This window comes from Sciurus vulgaris (genome assembly GCF_902686455.1).
Source record: "Sciurus vulgaris genome assembly, chromosome: 4".
In the NCBI taxonomy this organism is placed as follows: Eukaryota; Metazoa; Chordata; class Mammalia; order Rodentia; family Sciuridae; genus Sciurus; species Sciurus vulgaris.
In genome coordinates this window covers 25,875,702-25,887,050 of record NC_136464.1, presented here as the reverse complement: position 1 = coordinate 25,887,050, position 11,349 = coordinate 25,875,702, and the positions used below count along the sequence as shown (strand labels likewise).

The 11,349-nt window shown below is 41.5% G+C and overlaps 1 protein-coding gene across 6 annotated transcripts in view; it reads left to right on the top strand.

Moving 5' to 3' along the window:
- Window positions 1-1,989: 1,989 nt before the first annotated feature.
- PDCD11 (programmed cell death 11) overlaps window positions 1,990-11,349 on the top strand; it is a 43,666-nt gene continuing 34,306 nt past the window's right edge. Inside the window, exons 1-8 of one of the 6 annotated variants that reach the window (XM_079136302.1) lie at window positions 1,990-2,106; window positions 3,243-3,444; window positions 4,299-4,411; window positions 5,275-5,406; window positions 6,838-7,005; window positions 9,136-9,297; window positions 10,487-10,610; window positions 11,098-11,279. In XM_079136302.1, the coding sequence (XP_078992428.1) occupies window positions 4,310-4,411; window positions 5,275-5,406; window positions 6,838-7,005; window positions 9,136-9,297; window positions 10,487-10,610; window positions 11,098-11,279 (870 nt within the window). In that variant the 5' untranslated portion in view covers window positions 1,990-2,106; window positions 3,243-3,444; window positions 4,299-4,309. Of the gene's footprint in view, window positions 2,171-3,242; window positions 3,445-4,298; window positions 4,412-5,274; window positions 5,407-6,837; window positions 7,006-9,135; window positions 9,298-10,486; window positions 10,611-11,097; window positions 11,280-11,349 lie in introns of all 6 variants that reach the window. The other 5 variants (XM_079136304.1, XM_079136301.1, XM_079136305.1 and 2 more) reach the window with 5 other exon arrangements.

Here is an 11,349-nt window from a genome sequence, read left to right as displayed (position 1 = left end):
CAAGATACTGTCTCAAAATAAAAAGAGGGCTGGGATGTAGCTCAGTGATAAGCACTCCTGGGTCCAATTCTCAGTACCAAAAAAAAAAAAAAAAAAAAAAAAACCAACAACAACAACAAAGGAAACCTATATGATGTAGTTTTCATATCAACTGTTTTACTTTACTAAACCTATTAAGCATATATTTCAGGCTGGGGAGAGTGCCTGCCTCACAAGCACAAGGCCCTGGGTTCAATCCCCAGCACTGCAAAAAAAAAAAAAGCAGATTTTTCATTCATGATACTTTTTAAAAAATTATGGGATGATGTCAGTTGTTGTTGTTGTTGTTGTTTTGGTACCAGGGATGGAATCCAGGGGTGCTAAACCACTGAACCACACCCCCAGCCCCTTTTATATTTTATGTAGAGACAGGGTCTCACTGAGTTGCCTAAGGCCTCACTAAATTGTGGAGGCTAGCTCTGAACTCAAAATCCTCCTGCCTTAGCCTACCAAGCTGCTGGGATTCCAAGTGTGCGCCACTAATCATAAACTGATAACCACTATTACCTGTGTCTAACAAAACGTTTTAGGAGGAAGTGATGTTCAACCGAAACAATATTATGATGCTTTAAATTTCACTCTAATTTACACAATATAGAAGGCTGATATTTAATATTCCTCAAAACAATTTTTACCCCAGGAAAGGGCATGACATAGGAACTGAAATTTAAAGTGTGTCTTAAAGGAGGACAACTCAGTAAAGGCTGATATGGAGGGGCAGAGGTGAGATAAACAATGGGAGTAAGCCTCAAAACATCTAGGTCTGCACCCTTCAACAAACGCAAGTTATTTTAGGGCAAAGATAGGAACCCTTGTGTTAGAGTACCCTTTGTGGAATAAACGAACTGAAACTTGCTTTCCTTTTTATCACACAGCTTAGAAAGCCATGCAAATGAAGGAGAAAAATCACCTAACACTCCTTGTGAACTTGTGATTTTATGTTAAATGGCTGCTTGTGGGAAAGTCTAAATAGATGTGTCACCTCTTTTATTTCTAATTAAGTCGCTAACCACTATTAAATATAACCAATCCTTTCAAGCCTGTTTCTGCCTATAAAATGATCATTTCATTAAAGACCTAAATGACCAGTTGCCCTTGCTCTTTCTGTTTCTCGATATTGCCATTCCGCTGTCTGACTCGACGTCCACCTGGACTGGTGAGATCACCAGTTAGGGGTAAAAACCACAAGTGAGAGCCGCAGCTCTCCTCTCAGGAAGGCCTTCCGCTGATAGACAGCGGATCGAACCCGCTTGTCGTGCGCAGGCCTGGAGAAAAGGGTCGGGCCACACTCGCTCTCGCTCTGACAAAGGTTGCCACACAACTACAGGAGGCTTGGTCGTCAGTTTCTAAATCACAGCTTAGTGTCAACAAACATCTACAGCCCTACAGACGAAAAGAGAGATGGGGTCAGAAGTCCGAGTCCTCATCCAATCTTTATCAGTGGGTGACCTTGGGAGACTCCTGCGATGGCTCTCATCTTTTCCCACTAGAAAAAGCAATCTAAGGATCTTGGGAAGCGGCCGAGCCTTTGGGTGAGCCTAACCGCAGCGCCCAGAGGTTTCCTGGCTGCTGCCGGCGCCTCAGGGCCTCGATCCTCATTTTCTCTACCTACTCTCCCGTTCCCCAATTATCGACCCCCCAAGAGAAGACCTCGTGGGGTCCCCGAACCAGAAACGGTCAGTCTAGGTCAGCTCCGCAACGCTAAGGTGCTAGGTCCGAGGCAGGGCAGCAGTCCTCACTTACCTGGCCAAAGGCAGAATTCCGCAGCCGACGTCCTTCAACGCACACAGTTAACTCCTGGGCCCAACCGGAAGAAACAGTCTCCGTTCGAGTTCCACGGGCCACAGCGACTCAGCCTCCCGCGTCGATTGGCTAGGGCTCCAAGTCCCGCCCTTCCGCTTCCTGTCTACAGAAAGCTTCCCGGCCCTGTAGTCTGCGACTAGTAAGGGAAGTAGAGCGTTGAGCCCGCCCACGCTTCCGGAAGAGCATCATGCGCTTATAAGTGTATTGGTCTCCGCGTGTGTGAGTACGTCTGGACCGACTCCGAGGTAGAGAGGCGAGGAGCTGGTGAGTGAGGTCGCAAGCAAGAAGGGAGGAAATTTCTTGGCTCTCAGGTCTGCTTCGGGGCCAGGTACCTTGGGTCCCTGCCACGCACCCACTTGTTGCAATGAGTGGTTCGTACAGTCGAGCCTAGTTCTGCTCTAGTGGTTCCCGTAACTCCAGGCTATCCTCGGGAAGTAGCCCAAGTTCCTTCTTTCCTCCTGGATGGCTTAGTTGTTGGAGCCTCAGTTTCCTTTTATCTGAAATGAGATTGAGGGTTGAGTTTCCAGCAAACTAGACCCTTTGCATTTTACTGTTTCTATGAAGTATGCTCTCATACCTTGATTCCGAATCTTAAGCTCTTTCCCGGTCGTTACCTCCTTAAGTCTCGAGCCCTTCTAGATTTTTATTCCCAAGTATCTCTCAGAACCAGCCCCTCTTAAGTTCTCACTTGTACCCAGTTCTGGTTTTCATGGTTTCTCTGCTATTGCATTTAAATCCTACTTGATTTCCTTGCCGCCAGTCCCCTCTTTGCCAGTCCATATTCTTTATTACTGCTCTCTCGCGTCCCCTACGTGAGAATCTTACTTGCCAAAGTAAACCTCAACTGCCTATTTCTAATTCAGAATTTCTCCCCGAAATCTCAACCTTTTAAAATTTAACACTAATTACTATTCTTTTAATTTTCCCTATAGTTGAACAATTGTTCAAAGAAAGGCAACAGCGAGCCATTGACAATTGATAGGCAAATTATTGGTGTTTATTGAAATAATAGACTTTTCCATTTACTTTAATATTGAATTCAAAAGCATCTTCTTTATGAAGCTTGCCTTCTTTACTGAAGTACAACTTTAAAGCTCTTTGTTTATGGTTTGCAATCTGATTTGTATTTTATTTTTTGGCAGCGGGGGTTGAACCAGGGGCGCTTAACCACTGAGTCACATCCCTAGCCCTTTTTATTTTTTTGAGACAGGATCTCTCTAAGAAAAAGATCTCTCGGAAAAGAGCTTACCCTTCTCTAAGTTGCTGAGGCTGACTTTGTACTTGCCTTAGCCTGCTGAGCTGCTGGGATTACATGTGTGGGCCACTGCACCCAACCTGATTTGTATTTTAAATTACTTGTATAATTGTTTGTTTTTTTTTCCCCCTTTGATTGAACACAGATGTGTTTTACCACTGAGCTACATCTCCAGCCTGTTATCTTGAAACAGGGTCTCACTACATTGCCCAGACTTGCCTAGACCTTACTGAGGCTGTGTTCTTGAACTTGAGATCCTCCTGCCTCAGTCTCTTGAATTGCTGGGATTACAGGTGTGCACCACTGCACCCAGCTTATTTAATCTTTTAAAAGGTGTGCATTTGAAGGTAAGTGTTTGTTTATTTCTGTATGTCTGACATAATTGTAGCTGCTTAAGGAGTATTTGCTACATTGAATCTATTAAGTCTTTTTCAAGGTGAGTGGTTTGTGGTTTTGAAGCAGAGATATTTGGAAAGATAAAATATGGATTAACAGAGACCTCATATCTCAACCATCTGTGTCATAGTGTTAAATCTTATCTTCATGTGAACCCAGTTTTACTACTCCTTGGTATTTAGCCTAAAGAATTAAAGTCATCATACTATAGCAACACACACACCCATGTTTAAAGCCACAGAGTTCATGGTAGCCAAACTATGAAACCAGCCTAGATATTCACAAACAGAGGAGTGGATAAAGAAAATGTCACACACACACACACACACACACACACACACACACACACACAATGGAGTTTTATTTAGCCATAAATAAAAATGAAATTATGTTATTGGTAGTCAAATGGATGGAACTAGAGACCATTATGTTAATCAAAATAAGCTAAACTCAAGTTCGAGGGTCATATGTTGTCTCTCCTACTGGAAACCAGAGAGGAGAAAGAAAAAGGTGCGAGTTGAGAATCTCATGAAAATCAAAGGGACATCAGTAGAACAGAGGAAAGGGACCAGGGACTGGGGAGTGGGGAGTGAAATTGGCCAAATTATATTGTTATATTGTGTATGTGTATGAATATATAACAACAAATCCTACCATTATGTACAACTATAAGGTACCAATAAAAAATATGGGGGAAAAACTTGTCTTGCATATCACTAGAAGGTTCTCTGTCTCATTGATCACAGTCTTTATGAAACCTGCCATCAGTACTACATTTCACCATTATTCTTTGCATTGTTTTTAGGAGACCCAAATATGGCAACTGTGGAAGAAAACTTCCCCCGAGGGGGTACAAGAAAGACCCACAAATTAGAGAAATCTTTCCAGGAATCAGTTGAACACGACAACTTATTTGATGTAGGTTATATCTTGCTTTGGTGAGACTCACTAGAGACTTTCTCTCTTGGCATCCTTGTGAAGAATCAGCCATGTTTGAGACTGTGTTATTTTCCAGATTTGTTTTTTGTTGAAGTTGACTTCTGTAATTGAACTCGTTAGAGAGGCTGTACCATCACAAAGCTGTATTTTTGAAGCATGACATTTAGTGTTTGGGTTTGATGCAGTATTGTACCTTGTCTTTAGGAATTCTGTGCCATGTTGATTAAGGATGAAAAAAAAAAGCAGTTTGATTATTATATTTTTAAATGGGGTTCTTGCCACATAAAATGGTCAGAATTTGCATTTGAATTTATAGTCTCACTTCAGGTAGACTATACTCTAAATATTAGAGAGACTAACATTTGAGTGTATGGCCTTAAATCTATATTATGTAATCTTTCCACTATACTGTAAAGTAGAAATCACAGTTCCACTATGAGGAACTGAGGCTCAGGGTGGTTATATATTTACTAAAACTGCATAGCTTATCATGAAAGAGTTTGAGAGTTTAACTTGGGTCTCTTGACCCCAGATTCCATTTTTATGCAGTGTTCCATATTGCTTCTCAAGCTAGGGAACCTCAGTGTTCATCCCAGTCAAGGGAGGAAGAATACAGGAGAGAAAAGGTTTTGGGAATGTGAAGGAGGTTTCTTAGACCTTGGCAGTGATGACTGAGTGGGAGAGTTGAGATTACAGCAGTAATTAAAGGAACAGTTGGGAGTGGAGAGGGAGCGTAGCAGAGTAATAAAATAAGGTGACAGATGGCCTGAAATGTGAGGGAAAGACCAGGATTGCTACTTCTCATTCTTTTAGATCTTTGTGGGTCTTTCTCCCCCCTTTAGATTTCTACTGAAGAAGAATCCACTAAAAGGAAAAAGAGCCAGAAGGGACCAGCAAAAATAAAAAAGTTGAAAATTGAAAAAAAAGAAAACAGCAAGACTATCAAAGAGAAATTTGAAATTCTTAGTGTTGAGGTTTGTTAAAGTTTTGTTTTCCTTTTGCCATAATACTTTGCTTAAGTTTGTGGTCTTCTTTTCTTTCATGTCTGCCTTTTATGTGTAGATTTCATATATGTGTCTGTAAGATTTTTGCAAGTGTTGAGTATTATTTCCTTTGATTGCTAACCAGTGCCTGGGGTCTTCCTTTTTTAAAAGGTGCTGTGGTCTTGATTTTTTTTTTTTTTTTTTAATGTTTTTTTAGTTGTTGATGGACCTTTATTTGATTGATTGATTGATTGATTGATTGATATGTGGTGCTGAGAATTGAACCCAGTGCCTCACACATGCTAGGCAAGCGCTTTACCACTGAGCTATAACCCCAGCCCTTGATTGTATTTTCATGGGACTTTTGTTTTAATAGATTGAGAGGTTTGAACTGATAGTAAATTTAGCTGTCATTCTACCCATTTTATTTTTTATTTTTATTTTTTGTCACTAGGATTAACCACTAAGCCACATCCCCTGCCCTATTTTGTATTTTATTTAGAGACAGGGTTTCACTGAGTTGCTTAACGCCTCACTTTTGCTGAGGCTGGCTTTGAATTCATGATCCTCCTGCCTCAGCCTCCCCAGCCTCTGGGATTATAGGCATATGCCTCTGTGCTTGTACCCGTTCATTGTATAAAAACTACCTCAGATATGATATGCTTTATGTTCCTTAAAATTTTACATTATTGGGCTTGGATTGTGACTCAGAGGTAGAGTGCTTGCCTAGCACGTGTAAGGCGATGGGTTTGATCCTCGCACCCCATAAAAATAAATAAATAAAATATAAGTATGTGTACATCTGCAATTAAAAAATAAAAATTAAAAAAAATTTACATTATTAACTCCTGATATGTTATTGTAAAAAAAGAAATCAAATGATTTGAGGGGAAAGATTCAGCCTGTAGGAGTATCTTGTTTGTCTAGTTTACTTAAAAACATGGTTTAACTTGGTGCCAACATTAGAAAATTAGAGGTTTTACATGAAAATGTGATTCTGACCCCTTAGTGAAACTTGAAAATGCCCATGTTCCTTCATGTTTATGGTCACAAGGAACTGCGTAGTGCTTGTAACTCTTCAGAATCAACTTGTGCATGCCACACTGCTTCTGCCTCCCCTGGCCTGCATCCTTCACTATGGTGTCTGCCAGGCATTTGAATTTGGGTTGCTTGGGATATGAGAGAAAGCAAAAGGGTCTTCCAGTAACTCAGTGCTGTTAATACTGTTTCCTGAGTTAGAACTTTTACAATACTCAGATATCTGATAAGTACATGTATATATTCACACTTAAGTTTTTTTTTTTTTCATTCACAAAATTCCTGTAGCTTTTAAATGTTGCAGTTGGTACTAGAAGCCAGATCCTCTAACCTCCCATCACTGTTCTCTTCCTTACTGTACACATTTCCTTTTTTCTCTTCTAGTCCCTATGTGAGGGAATGAGGATTTTGGGTTGTGTGAAAGAAGTAAATGAGCTGGAACTGGTTATCAGTCTCCCTAATGGCCTCCAGGGATTTGTGCAAGTAACTGAAATCTGTGATGCCTATACCAAAATGCTGAATGAACATGTGGCACAAGAAGAACCTCCAAAGGTAAGGGAAATCTGTATGAAACCTGTTACTAGAAGTAGGTGATACTCAAATAAATGTAAAATTACCACTTTGCTAAGTATTAAGAAGGAAAGGTGCAATGAGAGTTTATAATAAGGTGGTTTTTTTTTTTTTTTTTTTTTTTTAAATAAACAATAAAGGGATTTTTACTTAGTCTAGGGAGCCTGGAAGATCTCTATAAGGAAGTGATGCTTAAGCTGAAATCTGAAGGATGGGGGCTTCCTGGGTAGAGAAGGAAAGGAGTTCAGGTAGAAGATGTATGCTGTGTAACAGAGAAAAGGCTGGTATGGCTAGAGTAGAGACAGCAAAGGAGAGTGGGGCCAGATTGCTGAGGAAGCCATAGCATATATGGCTTTGTAGACCATATTAAGGTTTTTAATTCTAGAATCAATAGGAAGTCCTTGAGTTGTGCTCCTTAGGATGGGTGGCACGTGGACAAGTTAGGAAAAAGATTGAGAAGGCATAAGAAGATTCTTACAGATCAGTTAGGAGGATAATAGAGTTGTCCAGGCTCTGAGATTGATGGCAGCTTGGGTCCAGGATTTACCAAGGACTGAGAAGGTAAAGCCGTTGTCTGATGATAGAGTCCCTATGGTGGTGAGGTAGAGAGAGATGACTGGGACAAGTCCTAGGTTTTTGCTGTGCAAAAGATTGTGAATTGACTCTGATAGGTTGAGTTTGAGGTACAGTTGAGACATCTGGTGGACTGCTGCTTACTGAGCTCAGGGAAGTGTGGGCTGGGCACATAAATGTGTGGGTCTTTATGTAGGTGGTGATTGAAGATATGAAGGGGAAGAAGTTGCTTATGGAGCACTAATTGGAGTGAAGAGACTGCAGTACTGAATCTAGAGTAGATGCTGTATTTTAATTGCTTAGTTGAAGGAGAATTGCCATCAGAAAAAGCAGGAGGGACCAGAGAGTTAGAAAAGAAACCCATTGAGTAGAAGGTCTTGGGAACCAGGGAGGAAATGTTTAAAGAAAGGAATAGTCAGGTGTTGGGGATATAGCTCAGTTGGTAGAGTGCTTGCCTAGCATGCGTAAGGCCCAGGGTTCAATTCCCCAGCACCATCAAAAAAAAAAGAAAGGAGTAGTCAATAGTGTTAAATGTTTTTAATGGTCCTGTAAGAGGGCTAGGGGTGCAACTCTGGTAGAGTGCATGCTTAGCATACATGGAGTCCTAAGTGTAGTCGCCATCACCAATAAATGAATAAATGAATGTCACTTAAGAGAAGGACTATAAAATAGACCATTGAATTTGGAGACATGGAGGTTACCCATGGTTTCTCTTGGATTATAAAATGGTGGAGTGAGAGCGGTAGAAAGTTTGCATTGAGCTGAAGAGTGAGTAGGAGATGAAGTGGAGACAGTAAATATAGACGGCCCCCTCTTTTTAAAAAATAATTGTTCTATTTAGTTATACATGACAGCAGAATGCATTTTGATTCATTGTATACAAATGGAGTACAACTTTTCATTTCTCTGGCTGTACATGATGTAGAGTCACACCATTTGTGTAGTCATACATGTACATAGGGTAATGATGTTTGTCTCATTCCACCATTTTTCCTTCCCCCTGCCCTCTTCTCTCCCCTCATTTCTCTCTACACAGGCCAATGTTCTACCATTCTTCCGTTACCCTCCCCCCTCCCTTTTGTATCATCCTGCACTTATCAGAGAAAACATTCAGCCTTTGGTTTTTGGGGATTAGCTTATTTCACTTAGCATGATATTCTCCAACTCCATGCATTTACCTGCAGATGCCATAATTTTATTCTTCCTCATGGCTGAGTAATATTACCAGTTTCTTTATCCATTCATCTATTGAAGGGCATCCAGGTTGGTTCCACAATCTAGGTATTGTGAATTGAACTGTATAGACAGCTCTTCTGAGGAGTCATTGACAACTGCTTGTTATTTGGAGACCTTATGCTGAAATTCAAGATTCAAGAATCAAGATTATAACTTGGCCTCAAACTCATCTTCTTTTGTGGGTGAACGGTTACTATTGATTCACTCTTTGGTTTCAAGGATAAGAAGCCACGGAGCCAAGGCAGCGGATTCTTGGTTCAGTGGAAGGGAATGTATCAGTTCTCTCTCATTGGTATTATGCAGGACCTGCTACGCTTGCCTGAACTTTTCTTACCTGGAATGCTGGTGAGATGTGTGGTGAGCAGTTTGAGCGTCACAGAGAGGGGCAAAAAAAGTGTCAAGCTATCTCTGAACCCCCAAAATGTCAACAGAGTGCTGAGTGCTGAGGCTCTGAAGCCTGGCATGGTATGTACCTGGGGTCAGGGAAGAGGAGCAGGCAGCATGCCTTCTCCCTCCCCCACCTCCTTTTACTTTCAGCTTAATAGCTACATACAGATGGATCTTTTCCTGGAGGGAAGGTCTTCAGAGTGCTTTGGGTGCTTAATGAGTATTGAAAAATAGAGCCTAATTTCATTATCTTGGAAGGAAGAAAGCGCAAGCAAGTTCAGATTTGGCAGCTGGCACACTAAAATGCCTCCAGGGAGCCTTAGCAGAGGTGGGGTGCGGGGGTGTTGCTCTTGGTGAGGAGTTCCTCATGGTGCCTTACTCACCAAGACTTCTTCGCAGATTGTGTAGAATGCTTGAGGGTTGCTGAGAGCAGGGGACAGGATAGATGGGTCCATAAGTCTGCCAGCTGCTAGTGGATACCCCATCACTTTGTATCCAGCTCTGTGGAAATTAAGGGGAATTTAGTCTTGGCTTGGATCCTTCAAATCCAACAGGTACAAAAGAATAACCTGCAACCATATAAGTAAGTACTCTGGTAATTAAGGAAACAGAAGATGAATGTAGTCTTGCAATGTCTGGTTAAAAGCATTGAGATTTGAGACAGGCCTGGAAAGTTTGAAAGAATATAGTTAAAAAGGAAATAAAAGTAAGCCAGGTTGCAGGGAATTGCCAAGTTGAGCGACTTCTTCATGACAGGTACTGTTTTAAGCACCTTATCTCACAGTCAACCCATGAGGCAGATAGATATCCTTCCCTTTCTGCATTTGAGAACATAGTCTCAAAGGTTTAAGTCACATGGCTTCCCACAAAATGTGAAAGAGGTTAGAGGATTTTTTTGTCTTGAAGGAGATTAGAGAAGACATGACGGTGACTGGAATGGTGGTTCTGGGAGTGACCTTGCAGGGCCATGTAGCCCATCCCTGCATAACATTGAGTCTTTCCTATCTTTTGAAAAATCTTCAGGCTCTGTCCTTTCAACACTCCTCACTGTCTGGAAACTGGAAGATCCTTCAGGCCTTAGGAGAAAGAGAGTTGATGTCTTCTCCTCTTTTGTTCTCTCTAGTGGGACTATGGCTTAAAGTTTAAAAGTGGGGCTTGTGATTGTGGCATAGTGTCAAGATTAAAAGTCATGTTCGGAAGTGGATGTTTGTCGTGTGTCCCATTGCCTTTAACTTGGAACTTTTGGGGATGCTTGCTTTTCCCCCAGTTGCTGACAGGCACTGTATCCAGCCTGGAAGACCATGGCTACCTAGTGGACATTGGTGTTAGTGGAACCAGAGCTTTTCTGCCACTGAAGAAAGCCCAGGACTACGTCCAACAAAAGAACAAAGGTGAGAGCAAGAAGAAAGGCCACTGCATGGTGGTGAGGTGGTGCATGTGGGGATTATATTTAAATGCTACTTTGCAGAGTAGCATGACAGAATGGTGACTCTGAAGGTTGCTTGGCTTTGGGAAAATTGGTGGTTAACTCTAGCTGATAGGGAAGGGAAGATATACAAAGGGCCAGGGAGTAGTAGGGTCTCACTGAAATCTGATGGACCATTTTCAATTTTCTTCACCTAGATGATTTCACTGAATTTGGGGCCCCAGGGCCTCTAAACCATGGCTTGTTGAGATTCTCTCATTTTTGTGGGGTAGTTGAATTTCAGATTCCCTTTTGTAGTTGATCCCTTAGTGATTGGGAATATGGGGAATACTAGATGCTAATTGGGCAGGTAGGCCATAGCTCTTTTCAGGTGTTGTTTGGGCCCATGTTAAAGTCTTTCTCATTCTCAAGGAGGTATTTTTTTATTTTGGGGGCTGGGGATGTGTTTCCAGGTGCTAAACTGAAGGTGGGTCAGTACTTGAACTGCATAATTGAAGAGGTGAAAGGCAATGGAGGAGTTGTTAGTCTGTCTATAGGGCATTCAGAAATTTCTACTGCCATTGCTACTGAGGAGCAAAACTGGACCCTTAATAACTTGCTACCAGGACTGGTGGTCAAAGCCCAGGTACAGAAGGTAAGCTATTCATTGTTACTATTTTCCAAAGTGAAAGTAATTTTTGTTAAAGTATGAACATACATACCAT